The sequence below is a fragment of the Sinocyclocheilus rhinocerous genome, unplaced genomic scaffold (genome assembly GCF_001515625.1).
Source record: "Sinocyclocheilus rhinocerous isolate Xijiao unplaced genomic scaffold, SAMN03320098_v1.1 scaffold2028, whole genome shotgun sequence".
Lineage (NCBI taxonomy): Eukaryota > Metazoa > Chordata > Actinopteri > Cypriniformes > Cyprinidae > Sinocyclocheilus > Sinocyclocheilus rhinocerous.
In genome coordinates, this window is record NW_015628691.1 from 1,780 (window position 1) to 23,120 (window position 21,341).

General features: G+C 36.8%; 1 protein-coding gene across 1 annotated transcript in view; it reads left to right on the plus strand.

The window, feature by feature from the left end:
* Positions 1 to 299: 299 nt before the first annotated feature.
* The window catches only part of LOC107738277 (echinoderm microtubule-associated protein-like 5), a gene marked incomplete at its 5' end in the record, with an annotated part of 58,553 nt that continues 37,511 nt past the window's right edge, over positions 300 to 21,341 (plus strand). Inside the window, 16 exons of the mRNA XM_016549993.1 lie at positions 300 to 437; positions 2,178 to 2,434; positions 2,534 to 2,746; positions 2,837 to 3,004; positions 6,299 to 6,405; positions 6,839 to 6,957; positions 9,714 to 9,900; positions 10,037 to 10,142; positions 11,454 to 11,547; positions 13,505 to 13,605; positions 14,453 to 14,646; positions 14,737 to 14,848; positions 15,135 to 15,262; positions 17,599 to 17,791; positions 18,692 to 18,780; positions 19,249 to 19,425. Coding sequence (XP_016405479.1) covers positions 300 to 437; positions 2,178 to 2,434; positions 2,534 to 2,746; positions 2,837 to 3,004; positions 6,299 to 6,405; positions 6,839 to 6,957; positions 9,714 to 9,900; positions 10,037 to 10,142; positions 11,454 to 11,547; positions 13,505 to 13,605; positions 14,453 to 14,646; positions 14,737 to 14,848; positions 15,135 to 15,262; positions 17,599 to 17,791; positions 18,692 to 18,780; positions 19,249 to 19,425 — 2,383 coding nt within the window. The remainder of the gene's footprint in view (positions 438 to 2,177; positions 2,435 to 2,533; positions 2,747 to 2,836; positions 3,005 to 6,298; positions 6,406 to 6,838; positions 6,958 to 9,713; positions 9,901 to 10,036; positions 10,143 to 11,453; positions 11,548 to 13,504; positions 13,606 to 14,452; positions 14,647 to 14,736; positions 14,849 to 15,134; positions 15,263 to 17,598; positions 17,792 to 18,691; positions 18,781 to 19,248; positions 19,426 to 21,341) is intronic.

A 21,341-nucleotide genomic window follows, 5' to 3' on the forward strand; every position in this document is an offset into this window, starting at 1 on the left:
TTAAATACATTTTAGCATATTTATTTATTTTTCACTAAGGCACATTTGTTTTTCACAAGAGATTACTTATGCAGTTCCGTTTGTACATGCTAGTGGCATGGAAAATTGACAGTAATTGACATTACACACTTCATGTGTCATGAGCTGTAATGAAACCTCTGAGCAATAGAGTTTTCCTCAGTGAGTGTATTAACCTCAGATTAGATGAAGGCTATTAAGAACATGATCTTTAATATTTAGTGCACTAATTTGTGTATCTTTATGGGTTATTATTTCCTCTTTTTCTTTTTGATTTGGAGGATCTGGAGTCTTGTAGATCATGCGCTAATAGCACGTTGCAACATGGAGGAGCCTATACGCTGTGCTGCTGTTAGTACGGACGGAATCCACCTCGCTCTGGGCATGAAAGACGGATCCTTCACAGTGCTGAGAGTCAGGTGATGCACTCAGGCAAAACACAGCAGAACAGACTGTCTAGAGCAGGGATACTTGTCAAATTTAGCCTACCACAAGCTTATCAAAACTGCTTCACTGCTTATTAATATTTGAACACTGCTTGCCATGTGCAGCAAACAACATGGAGGAAAAAAAACAGGAAATTATGTCATATATATAGAGGAGTGGTTAGTTCTCACCACAGTTTAAAAAAAACGCTAAAAAAGTGGGCGTGGTGCACAGTGGAGCGGAGGGGGAAGAGGGGAGACAGACAACACACACAGCTTTGCATTCAGACAGTTTAATTTCACTCCCATCGAGTTAAAAACACAAATAAATGCATAGCCATTTGCGCTCTGCATCGAAAACATATATATGAATGAGCTGTTGCACCTCTCAGAACTTTTAAGGCTTATTCTGTGGTTTTTATATCAGCCTTTTGACGGGTTATGTCACAGAGCTGTAAAAACGGTTATGCTCACCAAGTGAATGAAACGCATTTGTGCCGAACTCTTATTACAAAGCAAAAACAAACACTCTTCTTCGATCCATGAATGTTTCTCTCAGTTAATGTACGCGATCTCACAGTCTGAAACGTCTGTCATAGCAAATCAACACATGCTGTTGTAAATAATTAAGCGAAGCCTCTTCTAATAGGATAAGAACATGCTAAAATCTCAGAAAAAGTAGTCTGGGTTTTCATGACCCTTTAATGTTATTTATTTATTATCATAACATTTATTAATATTTTGATTAATAAATACTATAATAGTAATTGCATTTTTATATTTTCCCTTTTCATTTTAATTTTAGTTTAAGTTTTAGTATTTTTATAGGCTTACATCATTTATTTATGGGCTTAAATATTAGTTTTCCAGCATTTTTGTGTATTTGAACCCTTTCCAACAATGACTGTATGGTTTTGAGATCCATGTTTTCACACTGAGGACAACCGAGGGACTCACATGCAACTCAAACGCTCACTGATGCTCCAAAAGGAAAAATCATGCATGAAGATAAGGGTAAATTTAACTTATTTTGCCTTCTGGGAAACATGTAAGTATCTTCTGTAGCTTCTGAAGGGCAGTACTAAATGAAAAAATACGATATTTAGGCAAAATGGAAGAACAGCAGGCAGTTTAACTGTTCAGGACAAACAAGGGATTTATTAACAACTATCACTAAACAAAAAAAAACAAAGAAACACACAGCTGTGGATCATTCAGGTAACAAAGTATTAAGAATCAAGTGTATGTAAACTGTTAAACGGGGTCATTTTTATAAATTCAACTATTTTCTCTTGTGGACTATATGTAAATATCTTTTATGTGAAATCTTATTCAGGTCAGTACTAAATAAAAAATAACATGCATTTTGTATGATCCCTCTTATTTTGGTAAAATAATTAACATTTTGCAGATTCTGAAAGGTTTATGTAAACTTTTGACTTCAACTGTAAAAACTAAAAGGCAATTATTTGATGAATAAGGTGATTAAAATATAAGGCTGGTCTAAGACAGTTGGTTACTAATTGTTGGTTACTGCACATTTAAAAAAACACTCAAGTATTCACCAAAATCAAGCATCTATTACTATTACCAGATAATTTTACTCAAAGGCCCCTGGTCACTCTGCACTTTCCAAAAGTGACCCCTGAGCTATGCAGTTTGAGTATCCCTGGTCCAGAGCAACCTAAAATAAGTAAAATATGCAAATCTGTTAGACCTGTACTCATTTTGCAGGGACATGACGGAGGTGGTCCACATTAAGGACCGTAAAGAGGCCATCCATGAACTGAAGTACTCCCCTGACGGAGCGCACCTAGCCGTGGGCTCTAATGATAACTCGGTGGACATCTACGGCGTTGTGCAGCGATACAAGAAGGCGGGCGAATGCGTGGCCTCCAGTAGCTTCATCACACACATGGATTGGTCCATTGACAGCAAGTATCTACAGACCAATGACGGCAATGGTCGGCGGCTCTTCTACAGGATGCCCAGTAAGAACTCTGTACTCTCTTGGAATTATGTATTGCTTGTATTTATGCCTCGGATTGGATAATATAATTTCGACTGATTTTGGTGTTGTTTGTGTTTAGGTGGTAAGGAAGTGACCAACAGGGAAGAACTGAAGCTTGTCCAGTGGTCTTCATGGACTTGTGTCCTCGGGCCGGAGGTGAACGGGATCTGGCCTAAATACTCTGATATCAATGACATCAACTCTGTAGATGCCAACTTCAATAGTCAAGTTTTAGTGACAGCAGACGATTATGGATTAGTTAAATTATTTCGGTACCCATGTGTAAGAAAAGGTGGGTCCTCTTTTACTCTTGGTCTCATTTTTGTTAATGACATTCTGTCATTATTTATGCTTACCCAGTCTGCCTGTTTTACATCTCTAGGTGCTAAGTTTAAAAAATATTTAGGGCATTCAGCACACATAACCAATGTCAGATGGTCACATGATTATCAGTGGGTGATTACTATTGGTGGAGCCGATCATTCAGTGTTCCAGTGGAAGTTTGTCCCCGAAAGGAAGTCAAAAGAAACTCTTCATATAGCTCCTCAAGGTGTGAATCTATCTATCTATCTATCTATCTATCTATCTATCTATCTGTCTGTCTGTCTGTCTGTCTATCAAGTATAGCATATAAGTATAAAAATAAAAAATCTGTAAAGATAATGCATTATTGAAACAAAATGCCACTTTAAGGACACTTTTAAAAAGTGTGCATTGTAATGTAATTGTCAAATTAAAAGTTTACCTTAAAGTGCATTATATTTAAGTACATAAATCTTTGTTTTAATAATCCTTTGTCATGTTTTTAAAAAGTACACTGTATTATTATTCAATATTACATTTATAATTAATATATTTTAAATGTACTGAAGTGCGACTTTAAATGTGTAATTACAAAGATATTTAAATGCATGACATAGAACTTTTATTAGAAATTACATTAAAGTAATGCTTGTCAATACATTTTGCAGTACACTTTTACCATATTTTAAAGACAATAAAAGTAATTATGAAATATAAAGATGTACCTAAGTCCTACTTGGGACAAAAATGCACTCTATAGTCTTCAATTTAATATAAATTTAATACATTTTCATTTAATTGCATGTAACATGCAGTTAAATGTCAGAAAACATTACATTCAGTTCGCACTTAAGTATATAATTTCTGTAACAAGTACTCTTTTTAAAAGTATGCTTAGGTTAAGTATTTCAATTAGTAGATGTTTTTGTTGCACTCTGAGCAGTTATAAAATTAGGACAAATAAACAAGGACAAATTTACACTATAAAGAACCCTAATAAAAACATAAATTGCTCTAATGTTAAAATATAAAACAAAGTGACGATTAAATATTTCTGTAAAAAAACTGTAAATTGCTAACTGAAGAAATCATCAAACTAGTTCATTTAAATGAACTGACAGAACAAACTGATCTTTTGAAAAATGTAAATCTAAAAAAATGATCTAAAAATCTATTTAAGAAACAAATAAATGTCAAGGCAATGGCTGTGCTGCTAAAATACGTGCTGGATTATATAAGCAAAGCACCATTTTACTAATGCAAATTGAGTCTACTTTTTCTTGTTTTTTTTTCTTTGCATGTTGCTGCTCAGTCTACTATGTCACTGTTCATTTTCCTAATGGATTTCTCACTGCTCACGTTGGCAGTTCTGTTCCTTAGCCATCAGCAGTTTTCTTAGTGATAAATCTATAAAGAGGAGGGGCAGCACTTAGAAATGACTACTCCCCTGACGGAGCGCACCTAGCCGTGGGCTCTAATGATAACTCGGTGGACATCTACGGCGTTGTGCAGCGATACAAGAAGGCGGGCGAATGCGTGGCCTCCAGTAGCTTCATCACACACATGGATTGGTCCATTGACAGCAAGTATCTACAGACCAATGACGGCAATGGTCGGCGGCTCTTCTACAGGATGCCCAGTAAGAACTCTGTACTCTCTTGGAATTATGTATTGCTTGTATTTATGCCTCGGATTGGATAATATAATTTCGACTGATTTTGGTGTTGTTTGTGTTTAGGTGGTAAGGAAGTGACCAACAGGGAAGAACTGAAGCTTGTCCAGTGGTCTTCATGGACTTGTGTCCTCGGGCCGGAGGTGAACGGGATCTGGCCTAAATACTCTGATATCAATGACATCAACTCTGTAGATGCCAACTTCAATAGTCAAGTTTTAGTGACAGCAGACGATTATGGATTAGTTAAATTATTTCGGTACCCATGTGTAAGAAAAGGTGGGTCCTCTTTTACTCTTGGTCTCATTTTTGTTAATGACATTCTGTCATTATTTATGCTTACCCAAGTCTGCCTGTTTTACATCTCTAGGTGCTAAGTTTAAAAAATATTTAGGGCATTCAGCACACATAACCAATGTCAGATGGTCACATGATTATCAGTGGGTGATTACTATTGGTGGAGCCGATCATTCAGTGTTCCAGTGGAAGTTTGTCCCCGAAAGGAAGTCAAAAGAAACTCTTCATATAGCTCCTCAAGGTGTGAATCTATCTATCTATCTATCTATCTATCTATCTGTCTGTCTGTCTGTCTGTCTGTCTGTCTATCAAGTATAGCATATAAGTATAAAAATAAAAAATCTGTAAAGATAATGCATTATTGAAACAAAATGCCACTTTAAGGACACTTTTAAAAAGTGTGCATTGTAATGTAATTGTCAAATTAAAAGTTTTACCTTAAAGTGCATTATATTTAAGTACATAAATCTTTGTTTTAATAATCCTTTGTCATGTTTTTAAAAAGTACACTGTATTATTATTCAATATTACATTTATAATTAATATATTTTAAATGTACTGAAGTGTGACTTTAAATGTGTAATTACAAAGATATTTAAATGCATGACATAGAACTTTTATTAGAAATTACATTAAAGTAATGCTTGTCAATACATTTTGCAGTACACTTTTACCATATTTTAAAGACAATAAAAGTAATTATGAAATATAAAGATGTACCTAAGTCCTACTTGGGACAAAAATGCACTCTATAGTCTTCAAGTTAATATAAATTTAATACATTTTCATTTAATTGCATGTAACATGCAGTTAAATGTCAGAAAACATTACATTCAGTTCGCACTTAAGTATATAATTTCTGTAACAAGTATTCTTTTTAAAAGTATGCTTAGGTTAAGTATTTCAATTAGTAGATGTTTTTGTTGCACTCTGAGCAGTTATAAAATTAGGACAAATAAACAAGGACAAATTTACACTATAAAAAACCCTAATAAAAACATAAATTGCTCTAATGTTAAAATATAAAACAAAGTGACGATTAAATATTTCTGTAAAAAAACTGTAAATTGCTAACTGAAGAAATCATCAAACTAGTTCATTTAAATGAACTGACAGAACAAACTGATCTTTTGAAAAATGTAAATCTAAAAAAATGATCTAAAAATCTATTTAAGAAACAAATAAATGTCAAGGCAATGGCTGTGCTGCTAAAATACGTGCTGGATTATATAAGCAAAGCACCATTTTACTAATGCAAATTGAGTCTACTTTTTCTTGTTTTTTTTTCTTTGCATGTTGCTGCTCAGTCTACTATGTCACTGTTCATTTTCCTAATGGATTTCTCACTGCTCACGTTGGCAGTTCTGTTTCTTAGCCATCAGCAGTTTTCTTAGTGATAAATCTATAAAGAGGAGGGGCAGCACTTAGAAATGACTTAGTTACTCAGGGTTTCTCAGGAGATCATGATAAATGGAATAGTTGCTAATTTGTTAATTCATTTATTTGTTTTACTTGAGTGGAATGCCTAATCAACACAGGAGTTCAATTTTTTTTGCCCTTTCTGTCTTACAGAGACATTAGTAGACTCACACAGTGAGGAATCCGACTCGGATCAGTCAGACGTGCCTGAGATGGACTCTGAAATCGAACAGGAGACCCAACTTACTTACCGACGACAGGTTGTTTAATACATATGTTTATCAAAACCTGAGAGCAGGTCCTCTCATGGGTCTGAATTCCTTAAAGGGGTCATGTGATGCGATTTAAAATTTTCATTTCTCTTTGAAGTGTTACAAGCTCTTGGTGCATAAAGAAGATCTGTAAAGTTGCAAAGACTAAAGTCTCAAATCTAAAGAGATATTCTTTATAAAATTTAAGAGTCAGCCACGCCTACCTAAAACGGCTCGTTCTAACACGCCCCCACATGTCTACATCACGATGTGGGAAGATTTGCATAACACCACCCAAATGTTCACGCAAAGAAAGAAAGCGTAACTTTTATTCTCGCTGTAGTATTGTTGCCGCCCTTTTTAGCAACATCATATGACCCCTTTAACAGATTTGCCTCAGTTGTGTGTTTGGGGAGTTTTATTATGAAGTTTTTTGGTCCAGGTTTACAAAGAAGATCTACCTCAGCTTAAAGAGCAGTGTAAGGAGAAGCATCGTGCCATGGCTATGAAGAAGAGGGAAAGAGCTCCAGCAAGTGGATTGAGGTTGCACTTTATACATGGGTAAGTGCTTCAACAGATCCCAAACAACATTGACAGCCATTGTGGTTTGTTATTTGAGGAGCTCTCAAAGGTACTGAACAGATGGTAAACAAATCATTACTCTCCAAAATCTGTCTCCCAAACATAAACATATAGTGTACAGTTTGTTCACAAAGCTGTTTGTAACACAATTTGTGTTACAAACAGCTTGACAACTGTGACCACTGTAACACTGAGTTTCAATAGAATAGAATATAATAGAATAACTAGGTTTTGATGCATGAATTAAATGTTTTGGGTGAGTTACTACATTTTGTACACATGCAATAGGGTTCTGATGTTTCAGCAAATAGTTTTGACAATTGCACTTACAGTTTAGAGATAGTTAAGACTGTTTCTAAAAATGTGCCAAAGCAATTGAAAAAAAACTATAATTCAATTTAAAGTTTATGCATATACAGTTTATAGTTTATACGAAGATTGTTTTAAGTTCACTTAAATTAAAATTTACATAACATTTCAAAGCCTATTAAATGTTAAAAATAATGGCTTTAAAATTATACTGCAGCGTTGAATGGCTGTAATTAATGGCTAAATTGAGGGGGAAATAGAGACATCAGTAACAGTATTGATATTCATTACTAATAGGCTACTTAGTAAAAAGCTAATTAAAAATGCTATTAAATACATATTTAAAATAGACCAACTTTATGTTGTTTCTACATTAATTTGGATATTCAGTGTGCAATATAAATATATTATATTAATATGCGATTAATTGTGTATGAGAAACATACTTTTTTAATGCAGAAAGATTAAAATTCAAAGCATGATATGTGTAAATAAACCTATGGGGATTGTAATGGGAGTGATTTAATTTTGAATAGACCACACATCTGGTGTAGACACAGTGTAAAGAGGTCTCCATTTATTTTTCATTATTTATTTATGCACCTGCAAATCAAAAGTTTATTTAGCTAAAAATATGCATAACACAGCTCTGGCAAGTGCCAGTTTCAGTCCCAAAGATGAATTTTAGTCACCCTTAGAGACTATAGAGCAGTTGCTGTCAATTCACAGATCTTATGAAGGTTGTATCCAGGTTGATGTTTTTTGACATTACCAATACCTTCAACATCAGCCTGCCTCTCTGACTCAGACAAAGCTCAGAGTGATGCATGTGGACACCCCCAAAGTCTGCTGGATTACTAGACCTTTCTGACAGCCTCCAGCTGTGTTCTGGAGAAGATGCTGACCAACGCTGAGGTGTCCCAGGAACCGTGCTGTCTGCTTTCCTTTTCACCCTTTACATGGCAGACTGAAGGGAGTTAAAACTATGCCCACAGCTCAGAGTGATGCATGTGGACACCCCCAAAGTCTGCTGGATTACTAGACCTTTCTGACAGCCTCCAGCTGTGTTCTGGAGAAGATGCTGACCAACGCTGAGGTGTCCCCGTGCTGTCTGCTTTCCTTTTCACCCTTTACATGGCAGACTGAAGGGAGTTAAAACTATGCCCACAAGCTCATGCTTTCCAACTACTCTGAGATAAGTTGGAGTCGGGGAAGAAAGTGAAAGGCTGTCTTGTGCTGTTCACCAGTGTAGAAGTTGTCCTGGAAACTGATCTGGGTTGGACTCACAGCACAGTTGCCCATCAGTTTTGGTCTTTTAACACTCAAACGTGCTAATCCTTCTCAAAAACCCTCAGATGAACTCAAAGGCCTGCAATGACAACCACAGCTTCATTAAGGTGAACTGCAAATGTGTAGCATTTGTTTCAAATGCGTCCATAGGTCATTAGATGGATTGAGGGTTACGGATTAAAGAACAGTACAGTTGTAATTGCAATGTTGCCCAGTGAAGCTGTGCATTGGCTGCTAGAATAGACCTGGATCTGCTTTTAGAGGATGAAGAGATGATGCTGAAGAAAATACTTAGATGAGGTTACTCAATGGTTTACAGAAGCAAGGCAATTTAGGTCACAGGATAAAATCCCATTTGTTTGTCTCTATCTATTTGTCCATTTATTGAAATAAGTAGAAACGACACTAATACATTTATAGCGCTGTAAGCGGAGACTGAAAAATGATGAAAAATTACGATGATCATAAACAATTAAATAGATGTAAGGACATCATGAAATGTATTTAGGCCAGTGTTGCTTTTCTAAAGCTTGATACAAGTTATGCTCTGCAGTTTACAAAATGGATAAAAAATTATAAAAAAATAAAAAAAAGCTTTGTTGTAATTTGTATTTCAATGCTCAAAGTCAGCATGAAATGAAAATCACCTTTTGCTTTAAAAAAAAAAAACATATTACAGATCTTATTGTGAACAATTCATCTGTGCATCATTCATCACCTCATCAAAATGTCATAACTAGATGTTCCGGTGACAGAATGACAGAATTTCTGTCTTTCTGGAGTCTCTTGGTAGATTTGTACATGCAATTTTTAATAAAGTATAATAAGACTCGTTTCATTTGTAAAAAACGTGTTTTAAACAAGTCAGTTGAGTGCCTTATTCAGTGGCTCACTCATGATTAAAAAAAATAAAGCATTCACTTGTCGCCACCTACTGGCTTAGTTATGTCATTACAGAGCAAATTGTTTTGGTGAATGGATTCAGAAGATTTGGAAATATTCAAATTCGCTTGAATACAATTACATTCAGATAGATATGTACATCCATGCATGCAAGTGACTTTAGTATAGGGTATAGGATGAGCTATGATCGAGGAGACATTTGTAATATGTGTGTGTGTAAATGTGTGTTTCAGTTACAGAGGTTATGACTGCAGAAGTAACCTCTTCTACACTCAGACCGGTGAGATTGTGTATCATGTGGCGGCTGTGGGAGTGGTGTACAACAGACAGCAGAACACACAGCGCTTTTACCTGGGCCATGATGATGACATCCTCTGTCTGGCCATCCACCCCGTCAAAGACTATGTAGCCACAGGCCAGGTACAGTCAGCTGCACAAACGTCTGTCTTTGTCATCAACAGCACACAGAGCAGAGATGTTTCTCTCCTGAATAGAATAGATTTAGTTCAGCTTGTGGTCAGGGCATATTAATTATCTGTGTTTGTTTCTTATCCAGGTGGGCCGTGATTCTTCTATTCATATATGGGAAACAGAGTTTTTGAAGCCATTGTCTGTTCTTAAAGGATTCCACCAGTTTGGGGTGTGTGCACTTGACTTCTCAGGTATGCACTGTGAAAAAAAGCCCCACCCTGAGGTCAAGTCTCGTATCCTGATTATTAGTGGCAACATAACTATTACTGTTGATTTAAAGATTAAAAGAACTTCACTTTTTCATGTCAATATTTCTTGTCAATTTAATGCATCCTCGATAAAAATTGGTATTCATTTCTTAAGTTAAAAAATTCCTACTGACCCCAAACTTTTGAATTATAGTGTATATTCTTTATGAAGTGGAGTGAAGAGCCAAAGTATACTACAAAAAGAAAACTTTAGGAGACTAAAATGATCCTTCAAATACTAAAATGAACAAATAGCTCTACTTTCTGACACATATAAAATAGTATGACTCATGGTCTGAATCAAAGTATGAATAGAATAGTATTTCCAGTCTGGAAAAAATAGGTCAGCCACCTTTTGTGTGTGTGTGTGTGTGTGTGTGTGTGTGTTGTTCTTTGCGTGAAACAAAGGAAGCTTTGAGTGGAACATAGAATCAAAAGGAATGGTTTTTTTAGAATCTTTTTTTTGTTATATTTTCTTAACAGTGAGGCATGAACTGTTTGACACTCAGAAGATGACATTTTATCTATCTGTAACAGCTCTGAATAGGATTTGTAACAGTGGATTTCATAGCAAACTTACCTGAGCAGGTTCTCCATATTCTGATCTCTATTAAATTTATGCAGTTGGCAGACACTCTTATCCAAAGTGACTTACATTGCATTTAAGGTATACGCACTTTTATTAGTTATTGCATTCCTTGGGAATCAAACCCATGACTTGGCCTTGACTGTGTAAGCTGCAGAAAGCCTGTTAGTCTTGCACATACAGACTTTGCCACATATTCTTCTCCATTTTGCAGATTATTTTTGCTATAAACTGCCCATTTATGCAGGAATAGTCCATGTGGCTAATATGTAAAACCACCGATCACATTTATTTATTTTTGTATGTATTGATTCTGAAATCGCTGAAACATTCTTTGTGAACAGATCTACAATTTGTTAAACGAGACAAATTTCGTGTTTAAAATCAAAGGGTCAGGTTTATAGAAGAGCTTTTCTTGGCAAAGCTAAAACAACAGCCTCCTAGTATCTGTCAATGTCATGGGCCTAAGCATAAAAGATTATTCTCATTAGATGCCATCCAATTAAAATTTCCACTGGAGCGATGCTGTCACATTGTATTACTTGAGGCATCTTGTTTCATTGTTAGCAGGGTGGAGATGGTATAAAATCATTACATGATATACATGCTATTATTTGGCTGATGTTGAGTATAAACAGAGCCGTACTGTATGATGTCTGTCTCTGCAGCGGATGGGAAGAGGCTGGCTTCAGTGGGTCTGGATGACAATCATACCATCGTCCTTTGGGAATGGAGGAAAGGAGAGAAGCTCTCCACCATCCGGTGAGTGAATAATACCTGCTTTGCTTCGTTAAAGTTGTAGTCCAAGTTTGTTTGCTTGGGGCAAATGATGTGCTAGTGTGCTCCTAAAAGCTGACAAAATACACTTTTGGCGGATATAAGCATGTGAAAGTCACAGTAATTATCTTACAGGAAAAAAATATATATATATTGATGACTCAAAAATATCTGTCCAATAAAATTGTATCTAGAATGAATTCCCTCTTCCAGTATTACCTATATAATTGACTATTAATAACTAGAAGCGAATTTGTGGTGTAAACTAAACCCCTATTGGCTATTTAAAAAAGAGACAAGCAATTTGATATCTCCCATTCTTAATGTCAGTTTCAACAGAAATAGATTAAAAGTAAATTGCATTCGTCAAACTATTTCTTGGGGATTTATGAGAAAAGTTGTGCTTTTTTCACCAACCAGCCAAAGCTTTATTGACACATTTTAATACTTTGAAATACTTTTTATTTTTTTTTGCTGGTTTGTTAACTAAGGGATTGTTTTATCCTTCTGTCACAGCATACTGTGTTAGATGTTAATTAAAATTTTATTTATTTATTTATTTATTTGGTGTGTTGTGTTCATTTAAATGGCAGTATTGGTGTTGTATCTCTAGTGCTTATATTAGACATTTCTTTGTTTTAAAACTGGCTTTTAAAATCCCACACAGTGAGCCGCAAAGGTCCATAGAATATTTCACAGAAAATGTGTTAAATAAATAAATGAATAACTAAATAAATAAATCAAATGAAAAAGGAACAATTACTTACATTTAAACTGGTCAGAAAACATGAGAGTTGCACATATTTATACTATTTTATTTTTCCCAATATAAATGGGTGTTTATACAGTAAATATAAAACTGTCTTAATATTTTAAAAACCTTTAAAACTTGCCTAACACAAGTTCTATTTTTAAAGGGGTCATATGATGTTGCTAAAAATAACATTATTTTGTGTATTTGGTGTAATGAAATGTGTTTATGCAGTTTAAGGTTCAAAAAACAGATTATTTTCCACATACTGTACATTATTGTTTCTCCTCTATGCCCCGCCTTTTTGAAACTCGTCGATTTTTACAAAGCTCATCGGCCTGAAAAGCAAGGTGTGCTGTGATTGGCCAGCTATCCAGTGCACTGTGTTTGGCCGAATACCTCAAGCGTGTGACAGAAATGTTACGCCCCTTACCATATTGTGATGATGCACCAAGAGCTTGTAACACTCCAAAGAGAAAGGAAAAATTGAAATCGCATCATATGACCCCTTTAAAATCTATATAAACCACGTTCAAAACATTATTATTACTAGCCTTAAGTATTACACAGAAAAGCTCTGGCAAGCATCCACAATGTTCTTGGAATGTGGTGGCAAACTAGAATTTCTTAAGAAAATGTCAAAATCTTGTGTAAAACAGCTGTTGCTAACATTACCTCCAACTACAACTCTTTAACCTGTTAAAAACACTGTAATGTACATCCTCTCATGGTTTACTGCGGTAATATAGCAAGGTTTCAAAGAGTGCATACCTGCTCTTAGAGTTTGAAGAGTTTGTATTTCCCTGTCTGGATTCTCTTGAGTTCATAGGTAGCGCAGAGCTCCAGCCGACTCCTCCCTGGGGCTTTCTCTGGTAGAGAGGATGCTTGTGCGGGTGGAAGTAAATAGGGCCTGACAGTGCAGTCACTGCTCAGTGCTCTGCCCGCTCCACATCGGGCCTAATGCAAAATCGCAGACAGCCACTGCCCCCCGTGCTGCTAAATTCCCCACCGGCACTCAGACAGTGGAAACAGCACAGCAGACAGGTCAATTACAGCCCTACAGTGCCGATTGCAAACCTTTAAACTCTTAAAAAAGATCGAGGGCTGTTCAGTTCATCCTTTTTGTTGTCAGCAAAAGAATCCCAAATACATTTAATAACATACTGTAAATGTCTCTCTTTTTATTTACAGGGGAAGTAAAGACAAAATATTTGTCATTAAAATCAACCCGTATATGCCAGACAAACTGATAACCGCTGGAGTGAAACAGATGAAGTTTTGGCATAGAGCAGGTAGGTCTATGGCTATGTCCATATGAATGGTCATTCCATGTGTGGTCTTAGGGGGAATTTACACGACACCATTTTCACCAAAAAATGTAAAACTTTTTATGCACTTTGGCCGTTCATTTACATGACAACAGCATTTCTTGGCATGATTGCGTAAGTGTAAGTTTTTGAAAACTATACCATTATTGTCTCTGTGTAAACTACAAAAACACAAATGTGTGAAAACAATGTCATGCACATGCGTATTATGTGTTATGGCATGCATAATACAGCCTTTTAAGTCATTTTCACAGATCTGTGTGAACAGGATAATTTTGACAACATTGTCGTCTGTAAAGCTTACCCATTTTTAGCATATCTTTGTCATGTAACATACACTAAATTGCAACTGTCATCATCTTTTGCCACAGAATAGCAATTGTGAGTAAATATTCTGTCAACTTTGCAGAAATGAAATATGAAGATTCTACAAAGTAACGCTTATCTTTAGCAACATTATTTTGGGCAAAGTGAATAGCAGGCACAACATTGTGGCACAAACTTAGATACATAAGGGGTACAATTTGAAGCATATGACTAAATGTGCATCATCGTTTTTGAATACGTCTGTTTTACAGTCCACACATGAAAACAGTGTTTTCAAATGTATCCACTTGGGAGAACATCTTCAAAAAGGTCCATTTTTGCTGGAAAGCATATTAATGTGTACAAAAGGCCAACACTTAGAGGAAAATAAGTGTTTTCAAATGTATACGGATTCACATGGACATCTTGTGCATGTCTTGTGGAGTATGTGAATCAGTACACTTCCCCTGTCAGAGATCATCTCACAAACCTTTGCTGTTCTCAGGCGGTGGACTGATTGGGAAGAAGGGCAGCATGGGAAAAACCGAAACAATGATGAGCGCGGTATACGGCTGGACGGAAGAAATGGTGTTCTCAGGAACCTGCACTGGAGACATCTGCATCTGGAGAGACATGTTCCTAGTGAAAACCGTCAAAGCTCATGATGGGCCTGTTTTTAGCATGCACGCCCTGGAGAAGGTATCAGATTTAGCTTCAAATAGGAAATACGATTGAGTTACTGTCCCTTTAAATATTTCAGAAATATAATGTGAATGTATTGTTACTAAGGGTTTTGTGACTGGTGGAAAGGATGGAATAGTGGCTTTGTGGGATGACACATTTGAGAGATGCCTCAAGACGTATGCCATAAAACGAGCGGTGCTGGCCCCAGGCTCCAAAGGTGAGGACATCTCTTGCATTATTTCAAAGACAGTCTATCTATCTATCTATCTATCTATCTATCTTTTATTTTATTGTACATTGTTTTGCATTTTTTACTGGAAAACAAGACAAAAATACTAATTAAGAAACTGTCTTTGCAGTGTAGCTTCAACAGTGTGAATAACTTATGCAGTTAAAGCCATTCAAAAACCTCCATGCATTCTCAAAGAACATTCAGTGTGTTTAATAAATAGAAAGCCAAGGTCATGGATGAGTGTTTATTTATAACACGTCTCTTCCTGCAGGTTTGCTTTTAGAGGACAACCCCTCCATTCGTGCCATATCTTTGGGTCATGGGCATATTCTTGTAGGAACAAAGAACGGAGAGATTCTGGAGGTGGACAAAAATGGGCCCATCACTCTTCTGGTTCAGGTAAGGCACAGATTCAGCTGTCAGATTAGCATGACAAGCCATGAAACATGGGGGCAAAAAACACTCTGAGAAATAAGACTAAATAAAGGATTGTTTAAAGATTATTACTGTGTTTTTCCCTAATGAGCTAAATTGTTGAAAATTAAGAGGCTTAACAGATTCATGCGGCCTTCCCTCAATTAAATTATGCGCTCGTGAATAAGCCATGTGCATACATTAAAGCAATAAACCCAAAGAAGCCATGGTTTACAGTGATTTTAGAACAGTGAAGGGGAGTTAATAGGTAGAATGTGATGTTCTCCAGTAATGTTTAGCAGAAGAGTTACCAAGCAACACACAGAAGCAGCAAGAAACCAATGCAGTGGTGCAGTAAGACTGGTGTTTATAGGTCACAGTTGTGTGTTTATAGAGTATTTTACAACAACTTGGCTCAGCCAATCACCAGGCAAGGACCGGAACTGTCTGCACATGCCTTGTGCAACAACATGAAGGCTTTTTTATCCGTCAGACTCAAAAAAGCCTCTTTGATATGTCTGACAACACCTGCTTCTGTTCATTATGACAGTGAGCTGGCAATATGTATTACACAACCATTTAAAAAACTTGACCAAAAACAACCATTAAGAAACTTTCAATCCCCATTACCGTTCATCTATTTAAATCACAACACAGTATCTCTTTACATTTGAGGCATAATGAGCTTTGCAAGAGAAAATAAAACTCTTATTAAAACCTTTTAGAAGGTTGATGTTTCATTGGTTGATCTTGTGGCTTATGGTTTATACTATTAGTATAGTAATTTTTTCTAGTAATATACAGTATATACATTATAAACTTTGTTAGGGTGGTTTCAAGATATTTTTCTGTTGTGTTTAATTTAGTTTGAACCATTTAGTTTTCTTCAGCTGTTTAGAACAGATTTTTAGAAATTTCAGTCTTAAGTTTGCCATCTGTTTTTGTCTTTAAAAACATTGGTCAATTGTAGTATTTGCATACTGAACTGTGATAGGTCTTCTCTCTTAGGCCTGTTTCTATACAAAATTGTGCAAAATACATCTAATTAACTTCCTGTATTACATATGCCTGTCATTCTTTGTCCTACTACCTATACTTGGATTTTTTAAAACTCTTTTCTCCTTACCGCTTGCAAACAGTGTTATTTTCTTCTAGAAATACAAATCTACTTTGTAAAACCTTTTTTTCCTTACAGCAGCACCCGTAAATGACCCTGAGAATGAATGAGTCAGTCAAGTGTCTGTCTCTCCACCTGCCCTCACCACTGAACCACTTTGTAATGTTGTGTTCTGCACAACAGTTTTGCCATCATCACTGGAACTAAATTGCTCCAGTTCCACTTCAGGGACAAACAAAATGGTCCGAGGCTGTTGTTATGTAATAAATGGTAAACGGCAGTAACTACAGACTGGGCAAAAATAGTAGTTTTCCAGTATTTCTGTACTCAGACTGTCATGGTTAAGCAAAGTAGTTGGTTTTTGTGCAATGATTAAATGTGTGTCTTTTTGGCTTGTGTGGCTTGAGTTTTAGAGCCAGACACAGTGATTAATTACAGGTTGGTGCTTGTTATTGAAGTCATTGTTTACCTACTAAATGTTATATATCAGTTGGTGCAAACCCTCCATTGCTTTATTTAGCTTGTTAATTTATCAAGTGATTAGTAGGATGTAGAAATGAACAAAAACAACAACAAAACTCTGCATTTAGTTAGCCTTAGTCATAGATTTTTATAGGTCCTACTTGCTGCTAGAAAACATTTGAGCTTGATTGAATTCTTGTTTATTGCACTCTGAAATGCTTTTCCGGAAAACCTTTTATGGATCCCTTGGGTGCGTCAGAATAAACTAGGGGAAATTCTCTAAAAATGAATTGTGCCTGCTGACAGTATTGTTTATTTGCATGTGGATTATTTTAGCATCCGATTCGCTAAAAAGAAATGCAAATCAGGTATAGACTGCGAGGTAAAGACTGCGGAGGATACGGCCGACTATCGTGATCTGGCGTACTTTACTGGGACTGTACAGCATCACTCCACCACTGTTTTCCAGGCTCCTGAATCAGCTCTTTAACACCATGTGTCTGGATATATGCCCAGTTATAATGGCCTTCTCCATCATTTGATGAATCACTGCCACCATGCTCACTAGAAAAATGTAGATGTACTCTTTTAAATACAATTTTCAGGCGGAAAAAGCTTGATGTCTGTCATGAGCATAAGAAAGGAGATGTGTTTGTGCTGAAAAGAATGACAGTTATGTTGATGTGTTAGTATTAAATCATGTGTGTGTGTGTGTGTGTGTGTGTGTATGGGCTGTATTTAGGGCCACATGGAGGGTGAGGTCTGGGGTCTTGCCACTCACCCGCATCTGCCACTGTGTGCCACTGTGAGCGACGATAAGACCCTGCGCATATGGGATCTCTCCCCCAGCCACTGCATGCTCGCCGTACGCAAACTCAAGAAAGGTAAGAAGATGTTTACTAATTACTCATTAGAATCTGCAGCTTTTTCCATGTGTTCACAGGCCTTAATAAAATATTGGGTCACACTTTCTTTTAATGTGTCCGTGTTGCAGTGTAATTTTACATTTACATTTAGTCATTTAGCAGACGCTTTTATCCAAAGCGACTTACAAATGAGGACAATAAACACCCAAAAATTGAAATTCTATCCACATGTTGTTCCAGACCGCTGAGATTCTTCCTAAGTTAGATAAAAGTACACCATTCGACGTTTGTTCTTTGATCTTTTTGCGAAAAACAGACTGATATTTACTGAAAGCGTACCCTCCAGTATAGTCTTCATTTCTCATTTGCATTTCTGCATATTCAAACAAAAAGTGAAACTTTCATATATTCTAGATTCATTACAAAAGTTTCATTATTTCAAAAGGTTTTTTTTGTTTTAGTTCTGATGATTAGAGCTTACAGCTCATGAAAGTCAAAAATCCAGTATCTCAAAATATTAGAATATTTTCATTTGAGATTTATTAAATGACCATCCCTATAGTATAAATTCCGGGTATCTCTTGTTCTTTGAAACCACAATAATGGGGAAGACTGCTGACTTGGCAATGGTCCAGAAGACAATCATTGACACCCTCCACAAAGAGGGTAGATCACAGAAGGTCAGTACTGAAAGGGGTGGCTGTTCACAGAGTGCTGTATCAAAGCATATTAAATGCAAAGTTGACTGGAAGGAAGAAATTGGGTCGGAAAAGGTGCACAAGCAACAGGGATGACCACAAGCTTGAGAATACTGTCAAGCAAAGCCGATTGAAAGTCTAAGTTTAGGTCAAGGGCAATAAAATCTACTGTATGTATAAAAGTCCTTGAAAAGTAGCAACAATAAATGAAGAAGACATAGGAAAAAGTTTCGTTACATCTCAGCATCTCTTTTCTGTTTTCTTGTATTAGGGAAGCTTTTGCAGGTCAACACATCGGCAAAGGAGCAGCTATTTTTTGAGGCCCCTCGTGGGAAGAAGCAGACCATTCCTGCTACAGAGGTATGGATCCTGAACATCTCACCGTGTGTCACCCTGGGAGGGGGAAGGGCACTCTTAAGGGCAAGAACATGGCCCACTTTTCATTAGCTTGTCTCTAAATTTGGAGGCAGGGAATTAGGCCGTGCTTAAGGCCATTGCTACGTTGGGACAGACAGTGAACGCTTACGTTAATAACTTAAGATTTAGTAAGAGCTGAAAGCCCTTCAGTGTTTCTGATCTCCTGCCTTCAGCTAAGTGCACAGCTTCTGTTGGAGGCATTTTGGCTACAGTCTTTGTTGGATTGAGTTGGATTTTAATATTGAAATTTATGCTGCCAATTCATTTTCATTAAAAGTGTTGCTCGATGCCAGTTTTTTTCTACAACATACAGCTTTAAAACAAACTCTACATATTGTTCTGGTTAGGGGAACACTTGGTGTTTATAGGAATTTAATTAGTCTGCGTCTTGATGAATCTTTCTTTCCTCAGGTGGACAAGATCGACTGGAGCACATGGACATGTGTGCTTGGAAGTTCCTGTGAAGGAATTTGGCCTGTGGTCAGTGAAGTTACCGAAGTTACTTCTGCATGTCTTAGCAATGACAGGAAGTTGCTAGCAACTGGGGACGACCTTGGATATGTCAAGCTCTTTAAACATCCAGTCAAGGTTAAGAAAATGTTATTTAATCACTAATTATTACTATCCCTCATACTAAGGGATAGTTGACCCAAACATATAAATTTGTCATCAATCATCCAAAAAGAATTAATGTCTTTTTTAAGCTGTGAAACACAAAATAAGATATTTAGATATACAGTGCCCTCCACTAATATTGGCACCCTTGGTAAATATGAGCAAAGGCGGCTATGAAAATAAATCTGCATTGTTTATTTTTTTGGATCTTCCATTTAAAAAATTCACCAAATTCTAACCTTTCATTATGAGTCGTCAGGATTGTATTGAAATCAGCCGCAGACCAGCAAATCACTGAGAACGCGCTGATTTAATGCGCGAGGTAAGCTGTCCGCGTAGCGCTCGCCCAAGCGGTAAAATGTGCTGTTGCTGTCAGATCTCGATTGCCGAAAATCACATTGAAATCTGCATTGTTTATTTTTTTGGATCTTCCATTCAAAAAAATCACCAAATTCTAACCTTTCATTGAAGTAAAACAATTGAAAGTGGGCGGAAACTCACATTATGAAATTAATGTTTTTCTCCAATGTACACTGAACAAAATTATAAACGCAACACTTTTGTTTTTGCCCCCATTTTTCATGAGCTGAACTCAAAGATCTAAGACTTTTTCTATGTACACAAAAGGCCTATTTCTCTCAAATATTGTTCACAAATCTGTCTAAATCTGTGTTAGTGAGCACTTCTCCTTTGCCAAGATAATCCATCCACCTCACAGGTGAGGCATATCAAGATGCTGATTAGACAACATGATTATTGCACAGGTGTGCCTTAAACTGGCCACAATAAAAGGCCACTCTAAAATGTGCAGTTTTACTGTATTGGGGGGTCCGAAAACCAGTCAGTATCAGGTGTGACCACCATTTGCCTCACGCAGTGCAAAACATTTCCTTCACATAGAGTTGATCAGGTTGTTGATTGTGGCCTGTGGAATGTTGGTCCACTCCTCTTCAATGGCTGTGCGAAGTTGCTGGATATTGGCAGGAACTGGAACAAGCTGTCGTATACGCCGATCCAGAGCATCCCAAACATGCTCAATGGGTGACATGTCCGGTGAGTATGCTGGCCATGCAAGAACTGGGATGTTTTCAGCTTCCAGGAATTGTGTACAGATCCTTGCAACATGGGCTGTGCATTATCATGCTGCAACATGAGGTGATGGTCGTGGATGAATGGCAGACCGCTCCGGTGCTCTCATCGCCCTTCAGGATCGTGAGTGCCCAGAGAGTCTCCAAGGATCACAGCTGGAGAATTGAAGAGATTAGTTCAATCTTAGGGTAAGAAAGACAAAAAAAAAACTCAAACAGCCCCTATATCACCACATGTTGTTTGGGAGGGTTTCAAGAAAAATTCTCCTCGCTTGGTGCATACAGGGATAAAAAGTAACCCAATGCCCATGGTTAAATATACTGCTAGATCTTTAATGTTGTGGGCCTATTTTTCTGCCAGAGATCCTGGATATCTTGTTCAGATAGATAGCATCATGGATTCTATCAAATACCATCAGATAAAAAATCTAAACCTGACTGCCTCTGTTAGAAATCTTATAATGAGCCATGGTTGGATCGTCCATCAGAACAATGATCCAAAACAAACATCAAAATCAACACAAAAATGTGTCACTGAGCACAAAATGAAGCTTCTGGCTGTCCAAGTTCCCTGACCCTGAAATTAGTGGGGAGAACTGAAGAGAAGAAGCTGTGAATCTGAAAGATCTGGAGAGATTCTGTGTGAAGGAATGGTCTCTGATCTCTTGTCAGGTGTTCTCCAAACTCTGGGGAAAAACGTTTATTTCATAATGTGAATTCCATGAGACCCCCAATTGTTTTACTTCAATGAAAGGTTAGACATTTGTACATTTTTTGATATGAAAAATCAAAAAAATCAAA